This window comes from Adiantum capillus-veneris, chromosome 3 (assembly GCF_014529385.1).
Source record: "Adiantum capillus-veneris isolate H3 chromosome 3, ASM1452938v2, whole genome shotgun sequence".
Taxonomy (NCBI): domain Eukaryota; kingdom Viridiplantae; phylum Streptophyta; class Polypodiopsida; order Polypodiales; family Pteridaceae; genus Adiantum; species Adiantum capillus-veneris.
In genome coordinates, this window is record NC_140933.1 from 135,693,170 (window position 1) to 135,703,751 (window position 10,582).

General features: G+C 41.6%; 1 protein-coding gene across 2 annotated transcripts; it reads right to left on the minus strand.

The window, feature by feature from the left end:
• Positions 1–5,729: 5,729 nt before the first annotated feature.
• Positions 5,730–9,775, minus strand: LOC147461770 (cytochrome P450 704B1-like). Of its 2 annotated transcripts, none has more exons than XM_086509229.1 (6): positions 8,995–9,775; positions 8,310–8,516; positions 7,886–8,182; positions 7,280–7,780; positions 6,680–6,880; positions 5,730–6,209 (listed from the first exon to the last, which is right to left on the minus strand). In XM_086509229.1, the coding sequence occupies exons 1-6, from the start codon at positions 9,520–9,522 to the stop codon at positions 6,018–6,020; spliced, it is 1,926 nt and encodes a 641-aa protein (XP_086365355.1). In that variant the 5' UTR covers positions 9,523–9,775; the 3' UTR covers positions 5,730–6,017. The 2 variants fall into 2 exon arrangements, with proteins under 2 accessions (XP_086365355.1, XP_086365356.1); XM_086509230.1 differs by lacking the exon at positions 8,995–9,775 and adding an exon at positions 8,625–8,727.
• Positions 9,776–10,582: the final 807 nt, after the last annotated feature.

The window sequence follows — 10,582 nt, forward strand, 5'->3', positions numbered from 1 at the left end:
CATAGTCCATAATCTTCTACATGGCTCAAGCATATCCGTCGAAGTCGAGCAATGGCGCATTTGCACCGCACGCATGGGCATGGTAATCACTCGGCCAACCACCGTGATCTATCCGGTTCAGTGGACGGGCCAAAATCATCCCAAGCAACCTACATTAATAAATTACATACACTAATTAAAATCAAATTACCAAAGAATGTTAATAAAATATCAGTAAAAAGTAAAAATTAAACTTTTACGTAAAAATGTCATTTTCAAAGTACTAGGAATACTTTCATTTTATATATATTTTATAAAAAACATAGTACCAATAGATTTTGAGGATCAATAGTAATAATGTCAGAACGTGTCCATCTGTGTATATGGCCAGAATTTGCGCCGCGGTAATCAGCGTGGTAAGACACGCGATAATGCTCGCGGTAATAGGAGCGGCAAATCAATTTTCAAAATTTTTTATAAATAGGGGCACCCGCATGCCCCGCGAAGTTCAAAGCCCTAAAATTTGAATTTCATCGTCTTCTCCACAGAAGCCGAAAGCGCGAACCTCACAACCTTGAGCTCTACCTCCATCTCTACTCTTCTACTTTCCACCATCTCTACTCTTCCACTCTCCTAGCTACCCTCTCCCAATAAGCGCTTCAATTCCATGTAAGTGTTGTTGTTATGTTTTTTGATTTTTTCACACGCATACACACACATGCATACACATACACGCATACACACATGCATACACTCATACACACGCATGCACACACATGCATACACACACACTAATTACACACACTAATTAGTGTGTGCATTGTTCTAATGCACACACTAATTAGTGTAAGTAAAGTACACCATAACCTAAATTTGTTAATTAGTGGTTACTTGCAAAATCTAAACATTAATGCACACACTAATTAGTGCATGTGTTCTTTACACACAATAATTAGTGTGTGCATTGGCCAATGTGATTGGTCAATGCACACATGCACTAATTAGTGTGTGATTAGTGTGTGCATTGGCCAATTTGATTGGTCAATGCACACACTAATTAATGTGTGATTAGTGTGTGCATTGGTCAATGGGATTGGCCAATTCACACACTAATTAGTGTGTGTTAACACACACTTATTTGTGTGTGATTAGTGTGTGCATTGGCCAATGTGATTGGTCAATGTACACACTAATTAGTGTGTGCATTGGTCAATGGGATTGGTCAATTCACACACTAATTAGTATGTGTTAACACACACTAATTTCTGTGTTATTAGTGTGTGCATTGGCCAATGTGATTGGTCAATGCATACACTAATTAGTTTGTGATTAGTGTGTGCATTGGCCAATTTGATTGGTCAATGCACACACTAATTAGTTTGGGATTAGTGTGTGCATTGGTCAATTGGATTGGCCAATACACACACTATTTAGTGTGTGATTAGTGTGTGCACAAGCCAATTGGATTGGCCAATACACACACTAATTAGTATGTGTTAACACACACTAATTTGTGTGTGATTAGTGTGTGCATTGGCCAATGTGATTGTTCAATGCACACACTAATTAGTTTGAGATTAGTGTGTGCATTGGTCAATTGGATTGACCAATACACACACTATTTAGTGTGTGATTAGTGTGTGCACAAGCCAATTGGATTGGCCAATATACACACTATTTAGTGTGTGCATTGGTCAATTGGATTGGCTAATACACACACTATTTAGTGTGTGATTAGTGTGTGCATTGACCAATGGAATTGGCCAATGCACACACTAATTAGTGTGTGATAAGTCCAATTACACAAGCCAATGCACACACTAATTAGTGTGTGCAGAAGCCAATTACACAAGCCAATGCACACTCTAATTAGTGTGTGCACACACTAATGCATACACTAATTAGTGTATGTTAAAACACACTAATTAGTGTGTGCACAAGCCAAATATTACACAAGCCAACACTAAAACACACACTAATTAGTGTGTGCACAAGCCAATTACACAAGCCAACACTAAAACACACACTAATTATGTTAAATTAAACAACAATCAACACAAAAACATAAACATACCTCCATGATTAAGTCGTAGGTGACGTATTAGGCCCCAATGGCCGTCCAAGTGATCGCGCAATCGGTCACACTAATCATAAACACAATAATCTCTTATTAGTCAATACACATACTAATATCTTATTAGCACTCAAGGCTTTGCAAGACTCTTTTATAGGTTGTAGACACACATTGGATTCTTTCCACATTGGATACTATAGAGAATCCAATGTTTGAAAAAAATCAATGTGTAAATTTTTAATCTTATATTCGAATTTTATACCCTAGTTTAATCTTTGTCGTAATAAATGCAGACCATGTCTTCTTCTTCCACACCACGCTTTCGCAGCATTGAGGATTTCATGGTAGACGGGATGTCATATCCCGACGCTCTCTCTGCCTATCATTCACAGCCGTCGTCTCAGCAGTCATCATGAGGGTTTGGCTGGTTTCGGGACGCTCTTGGTGGGTCCGTTGCCGTACCTGTGACCGATCCAGATGTGGAGAGGGCATTGCGTCTTCGAGCTGAGTGGTTAGGTTCACAGCAGACCCTTACGCAGCACTATTCACCGACGCAGCTTTTGGATTATCAGAGGTCTCTACTCCGACTAGTGGCACTCCATACCTGCAGAGTTTTCCAGGTACAGCTCCAGGTTCAACTTTTCCTCCACAGGGTCCAACGCCCCAGGGTGCGACGCCGTTGGGTGCGACGCCACAGGGTCCGACGCCACGGGCGTCCGCCTATCCATCACCTATCCCACCTTCTGTCCCAGATTCACGTCGACGCCCTTCTGGCAGTCAGTGTCAGGGCAGCTCGCGCGCTAGCGCCGGTCGATCTCGACGAGGGAGCGGAGCTAGTTGTTGTTTTGGGAGGGAGGGGAAGTACTACAGATTCTCTTCCACAGTCACCGCTCCCTTCTCCAGTAGAAGATGAGGACCATGACATGCCTTCACCAGATGCTCGCGGGTTATACTACCAGGTCCATAGAGGAGGTATGGTGGATCTCGGGACAGCGCAGGGCAGGAGATTCCGCACACACGTCAACCAATTAATCCACTCCATATATAAATTGTTTTCTCAAATTTGATCAGCAAGATCCCTACAACCTCACATATATAGAGACAACCATGCACATGCGTTTCCCCAACCCTGAGGGGCAACAATTCTCAAGGCAATGGTTGCAAGAGCATGTCAAAACATTTCTAAAGAACAAAAAATCTAGTGTGAAGAGAGCTGCAAAGAAGACAATGGAGTCTCCAGAGCATAGCTATCGGCCAAGAAATGTCCATGATGTGGAGTGGGAGACCGCTATGGGCGAGAAAGAGGACGAAAGGGCAACGGGTGCAAGGATGTATACGCGTCAAGTTGAGGCCAGATCCCATCAGACTCCTACGCATTATGGTTCGGGAGGAAAAATGGCTTGGAAAGACAAATATGTAAGTAAAAATATTAGTTTTATTGTAAAAAATCTAATGTTTTTCATTTAATTAATTGGTTGCTATTTTTTGTCAGTATAACATTACCATGAGTCGCCCGACCAGAGATGTGCACAGATATAGAGAGAACCATACCAAGTATCAAACTTGGTGTTGGTTGTTTGAAAATCAAATGATCTCTCGAGAGGAGTTCGAAAATGCATGCAGAAGTCTGCAACATGTAAGTTTAATCTTATTTAAATAATCAAATTGTTGATTTTATATCAAATATTAAATAACAAACTGTTAATTGTTTCTTTTTTATGGTTTTGCAGAGTTAAGGAGTTCCACGCGAAATGCCGCCAACTTCCCCATGAGAATCCTCTATTTTGTATACGCGGGCCACGTTTGCCCTATCCCACATGACCATACTCTATTTTGTACATGCGGGCTTTTTTTGCCCTTTATGTAAATGCAATACCTATCATTTTTTGGCTCAATACCTCCCCCAATTGTAATTCCACTTATGTAAATAAAATTATCAATCTTTTTTTGGTTCAATGTATTGTCCAATTGTGATATTTTGTTGTAATTAATAATAATTTTGTAAAATAACTAAAATAAATTAAAAAATAGATGACCTTTTGGATGGTCCTGCAAAGGACAATCCAAACGGTCACCTATTTTTTTATAATAAATCCTGTCGCGGTAATGCCCGCGATAACGTGCATGCAGTAATATTTGCGGGTATGTTTGCAGCAAAAAACGCGGTAATAGGCGCGGAAATATAGCCGCAACCATTACCACGGATGTTACCGCTAGACCATCACCGCAAACGTTTCCGCAGTATTTTCCGCGTACGGGAATTTTTATATTTCAAGTTTGTTTGTTTTTTTGCGGTAATGTGAGCGATAATACCGCGCATTTGTTATAGTGATGCCTCAAGTTCAAGCCAAACCTTGAGGGAAAAAAGGTTAGATCAAAGCTTAGTCAAACATACCTAGTAGAGTACTGTTACCAGACGCGAGCCAGGCGCCCAAACCTTTACAAGGCACGACTCTACCGGATGGCGAGCGTTGCCCTAATCCAAACCACAGAGAGGTCACCATGAAAGACACGAGAGTTCTTGGCCTTCCAAATATTACTAGACACCTTTATTGTTTTAACCAAGAGTGAGTATTATTACCTAATAAATATTCTTTTTCAAGACTTAAATTGTATTGTTGCTATAACCTAGTCCACCCACTATATCTTTAGCTATATAATTTTGGCATATAGAGATGAGCAACAAGAAGCACAAAAATCTTGGGAGTACATATTCTTTTTCTGAAACTCAATGGGCCAATGCATGCATTGGTGGCACCAAAAACTGGTACCTTGGATAGCCCTTTGGTAACAGTTTCCCAGTCCCATTTTCATGTTTTTGATTTATAATAAACTATCATGTTATATCACAATGCGTAGCTTTCTTAAACTCATATAAAATTTATATGGTTCAATAAGTTTTGCGATTAAGTGAGTGATAGCTAGGATTGAGTGAGTTTGGCTCATGTGCCTTGTGGCTAATCTGATTCCAATAACTTTATTAATAGCCAATGCAAACTGATAATTGCAAGAAATTTAATGTTCCATGTTTACACTAAGAACTCCCTTCATTAATAGCGAAAGGTGATTAAGTATAACGAGGATCGCACTATCACATGCTTTCATTAAGCACAAGACGATACATTATTGTTTATCACTTTACCTGGAGAGGCTATCTATAAAAGAGATTAGTTTGGCATACGCGTGTAAAACAGACAAACAACTTGATCTTTTCATAAACTTTAAACAAAAAAAATTTGTACAATTTTTTTTTGCATAGCTTTGGGTACTCTACACTGTGGACCTCTCGCATTCTATTGAGACTGATACTTTCATATACATGAGCTAGTGATGTGTTGAGAGAGGGAGATAGCTAGAGAAATGGGACAAGAGATATAGAAAGAAAACAGGCAAGAGACATGGAGGGAGATTAAGAGAAATAGAGATAGAGATGAAGGGATAGATGAAAGAGGAACCATTGTTGGTTCTTCCACCACAACATCATGAGGATGATGTATGTTTTACTTTGTATTTAGAGATAAGTAACACTAACCTACACGCATGGCAGCTTAAGAGTCACAAAATGATCTTTCTTATAAACGTTAATACATTCAATAGCAAGTCAATAGCAACACAATGATGTATCAAAAAATTTGATCAACCAATATATAGACAAGTTGATGTTGAATGCATGATATAAGAAAGAAAATGGGTTGAGGTATTGAGTTACAATTGACGAGAACTGTAGTCATTGAGGTTGTTATGCAAATACACAACATCATTAGATCCAATTGGCTTCAAAGATGGCCCATAATTGGCTTCATGGAACAATTAGCATCATAGGACATGAGATTGAGCATCTTGGATAAATGCCCCAATGTGTTGATGATCTTGTTGATTGTAATAAATCCTCAATTGTGTGGCCAAGATTGCCTCCACATATGGTGTTGTCGATCTTTACACCTTTACGTGGAAAAGAGAAATTCTAAGTCTCCTTGATATGTCGAGCAACCACATTCACTCTCAACCCATGCTTCATGGTCATGACATTCATCATTCTGTATTCCACAGGGTGATTAGGTACCAGCTCAAAGTGGAAGAAACGAAGTAGCAATGCCGCGGTAATCTTCAATTGTAGGTAAGCAGCATCCTTTCCGAGGCACATTCTTGAGCCCGCCTAGATGCATCAACAATTGCAAAGAAAGTTAGAACATGGGTAGTAAATAATCTAAAGTATCATTAAAATTTTAGGTGTACATCTAGCTGGTTATAGTGCCAAAGTGTGTATCGAAGGTTATACAAGTATGTATGTATGACAAGCCTCATGCATCACAAGAATTTTTGGACAAATTCTCACAATAATTGTCACATTGTGACTTACCTCAACATCATGAGCTTCTGTGAGGGAGGCACCGCATACGGTATACATAGCTAGGGGGGGGGGGGGGGGGGGGGGGGGGGGGGGGGGGGGGGGGGGGGGGGGGGTCCCTGTCTAGTCCACTCGTACCTGGCTAGGTATGCATGCCTTTCGAGCAAAAGCTCATGATGTTATGCATTGTATGAAAAACACTGAAAAAGACTCCGTTTTACTACATGAGAGAATTTCTAAATAAATCTTCTTGTGCATGGAGTATGTTTGAGGAGTACCTGAAATGCCGTGAATTTAAAAGGTGATTGAGTTTGAAAGGCTCCATGGTGAAGCCATCGCTGTGGCTTGAAGAGGAGGGCATCGGGACCCCAGAGGAAAGGCATGCGGCCCATGGCGTAAGGGATGTAGGCCACCTGGTCACCAGCCTTGAGATGGGTGCCGTCCGGAAGGATGTCATCCTGGAGGGTAACTTTTCCATCCTGTAAAGATCATGCGCACACGTGATTCTCATTCTTCTGCACTCTAGCTTCAAAAGTAACTTAAAAATTTACGCTGTCGTTGAGCACGTGCGCATCCAATTAATTGAACTAAACCCAATTACTATCCCTGCTAATAAAATTGTATTAAGCTACTGCCTTTAATCTAGTTTTGAAAAAAAAAAAAGCTGCTGCCTTTAATCTAGTCATGATCAACTACACTATATTTAACTCTGCTGTGCTGACTGTGGATAGATAACTATGGTTAAATAAATTAGGATGTTATGCCATTATTCTGTGCACAGCAATGCAACAGGATAATTAGATCTAATTCATGTCTTAATTAGATCACTGCCTGTTCTTTTTTTATCTCATAGCATGTACTTAATTAGCTTTACGCACCCGAGGAACCGCAGGATATAGCCGTAGCGTCTCCGCTATCGCCGAATGCAAGTATGGCATGCTACTGCTCTGCAATGTCTCATAATTCAGCACCTTCTCTGCAAAATCTCTCATTTTTCTCTGCCTGGCTCCATCAGTTTCACTTCCATTCACATCCACATTTGATATGGTCTCAAGTGCATCATGACACTCGACCATATTACTGTCCATCGTGGACTTCGTCGTGTCTGCAATAATATTGTTTTCCAGCTTGATGAGCTCTTGGAAAACCTTCTCTTGCTCATCAGGATGGGTGCACATGCAGTACAGGAACCACGAGAGCGTGCTCGCCGTCGTATCCCTCCCTGCCAGAAGGAAGCTCATCATGGCATCCTTTACCATCTCTATACCTTCACCTTCACCCTCACTGCATGCATTTTGAACCCCATCACAGTGCAAAAGGAAGCGCGACAACAGATCCTGAGCTTCACCAGCTTCCTCAATAGCTTTGTCAGTTTGCACCTACATCAAGAATGAAACAAATCAGCCTTACAACATTGACAACTTTGGCTGAAGCTCTACCTATATAATACAATAGTAGTGTCAAGAAAAGGACCATATGCCTACCTTCTTGATTGACCTTGTGGCCTCTTTTTGCATCTGCGATCGCCGTCGATCTATTACGGTGGAGAGGAATGACTTGAATCTGGTAATATCTTCGCGGAATACCCTCTCAGATCCAATGTTGAAAAGCCTTTGGATCCTCCACCAAGGGTATATATACCTGCGAGTTATCATCTCCTGTGCATTGTCAAGCATTGCTGCGATGGAGTTAGCTTTCTCACCGGCATTGTCACTCTCCTTGAACGCATTTCCGAACACCACCTCACAAATTGAGTGGAAGGTCATGTCTAAGAGTAAATCCTGTCACCCAAAAAGGTCGATGTTAAAGGAGCTTTGGCCACAGATCATGGCATACAGGTGAAATTGAATATAATTTTAGGGTATGAAAGTTTGTGCTATGCAATATAGATGTAATTTAGAGTAATACCTGCACATCCACCCCTTGATTTGACTGGGCCAGAACTTCTAGAAGCTTCAATGCATTGCCCTTGTACACTGTTGAACTAAGATGTCTGAGCTTTTTGATAGAGAACTCAAGGCTGCCGAGCTTGCGGTGCATCTTCCACGTTTTCCCATCGGCGTTGAGGATTCCATTGCCGAGTAGATCGAAAAGGCGGTGGTATGATTCGGAGCCCTGCAATACCAAAAATATAGATGAGGGAAGAATACTTTTCTATTAGCACTGACAAAGTTCTGAATTTTTCTTCTCAGAAGATGAGGGAAGAAAAAGAAGCTATTTTACCATAATTTTCACATTATATGCCTCACTATTAGCAGCTGACAAAGTTCAGAATATTTCTTCTCAAAAGCCTTCTGCTAGTAATTATACTTTTGTATTGAATAACTACATTACCATGGCCACTGTTGTTACAATATTTTTCAATCAGCACTTTCATTATTCTATAGGAATCTTTCCTCTACTTAGTACTGAAAGCTACCTTGCATGCAATAATGGAGAAGGGGAACCTTTCTCTTTGCACAGAGGTCTCCCCTTCAACACATTGTGCTTACTTCTAGCCCAATGAGCTCATCACCATACCCACTAAACAACAGCCTTGTACCCTTCTCTTTTTGGAGAAGGCTGACTACAGTACTGGCACTCCTGATATTACCTTTGGGTAGTTCTGGAAGTTGGTCTTAAGGATGTGCTCGACGTTGGCAGGGTCGACCGTGTAGTAGCTGCGGCGCGACAGAAAGGACATCTTGATGGTACGATGCCCGTCGCTGAAGAAGCTGGTGGTCCAGTCAAGCAGGCGGTCGTAGTTTCGCGACGCTTCGAGCTGGGAGCCGAGAATTGGCCATGTCTTGGGGTCTCTGCTATCATGGTGCTCCTTTCTGTGTATCCAAAATCTATAGCAAGCATAGGAAAACAGTACTGCTAAGGCCAGAGAGGAGGCAGTAGAAAAAGACTTGCAGCATTGGTGAATTAATGGAAGGATGGCATGATGCAGTAGGCTGCTGAAGATGACGATGAGTGCAGATGGGTTGTCATGAGGAAGGGCAGCGCCAAGCCCCGATGAGCTGACAGAGAGAGGAGGGGCAGGATTAGTGCTGGAGGTGATGTATTGATTGCAGTGGGCAGAGGTGTAATTATTGGAGCTTCCACTGGCCGGGTGATGAAGGGATGCACTAAAGATCATGTTAGTAGGCAGAGGAAATGATGCAGGGGTAAGGGGGTTAATGATTGTATAATTAATGCCAATGGAAGAGCAGCTGCAGGAATGATACAGGAGAAGCAGCAACTGACGTATGTAATTGATGGTGGGCGAATATAGAGGTAGAGTATCTGAGTACGTGGGAGCGGGGGCGATGACTGCGGTTTCTGATCAATAATGATCGACAATATCGCAAAGACTCGTCGAAGTGCTGATCAGGAAGGCTGCAGGAAAAGGGGGTGCGGCCTTCAATTTATAGGGGGGAGAGAGAGAGAGAGAGAAAGAGAGAGAGAAAAGGGACTGCGTGCATGACTGCGGGCTGTCGTTGCATGCAGACGGAGGCGTGAGCGGCAACGGGAGGCGGCCCAGCTTTTTGGTGGCACTCCTGAGTCCCACCTCACAAGGTCAAGTCCACTTTGTCTTTCTCCAATACTTACGTGGGTTCTTGACCTTTATTCATTTTCCTTTTCCTTCCTCATTTCCATAGTTACTAATTTATTTGCGTGAATCTTTCAAGATTCCTTCTTCTTCAAATCTTGGAGCTTCTTCTTGTAAAAGTAGAGATACGGATTCAACCATAACTCAACCATGCCTCGTGGTGCGTCAGCATGGCTGATGGTAGTGATCTCTTCTTTGATCGTGAGATCGCGCACTCGATGCCTACATTCGGAACCACGTCTTGCTTGACTGGAGCGTGCGGGATTGGGTGGAACCTTTGAAGATTTGACCTACTAAAGTGGAATATTTGCATTCTTTCTTGGAAAAATAACTCAGAGTTATTTTTCCCTCTTCCTACATAGATCGTTGCAGAACTCACAGCCAACTATTTGAGAAAAGCATCCTTACATTTAATGTTTGAGAAAAGTGTGTCTCAGGTGACTTGTTGATTACTTGTTTAGAGCAAGAGAAAACGGAAATTTTCTGCCTAGTTTCAACTCCTTTGAAGTTTCAATCAAACAACATCCTTACATGTAGTGTTTGAGAAAAGTGTGTCTCAACTCACAATGGTGTCAATGATACCTCTATAGAGCAAGAAAAAGTAATA

Coding starts and splice junctions, on each gene's coding strand:
- LOC147461770 (XM_086509229.1), bottom strand. CDS start 9,522: ATGATCTTTAGTGCATCCCTTCATCACCCGGCCAGTGGAAGCTCCAAT. Junction 8,517..8,994: donor ACTTCCAGAACTACCCAAAG/GTAATATCAGGA, acceptor TTGGTATTGCAG/GGCTCCGAATCATACCACCG. Junction 6,210..6,679: donor TTAAATTCACGGCATTTCAG/GTACTCCTCAAA, acceptor TGATGCATCTAG/GCGGGCTCAAGAATGTGCCT.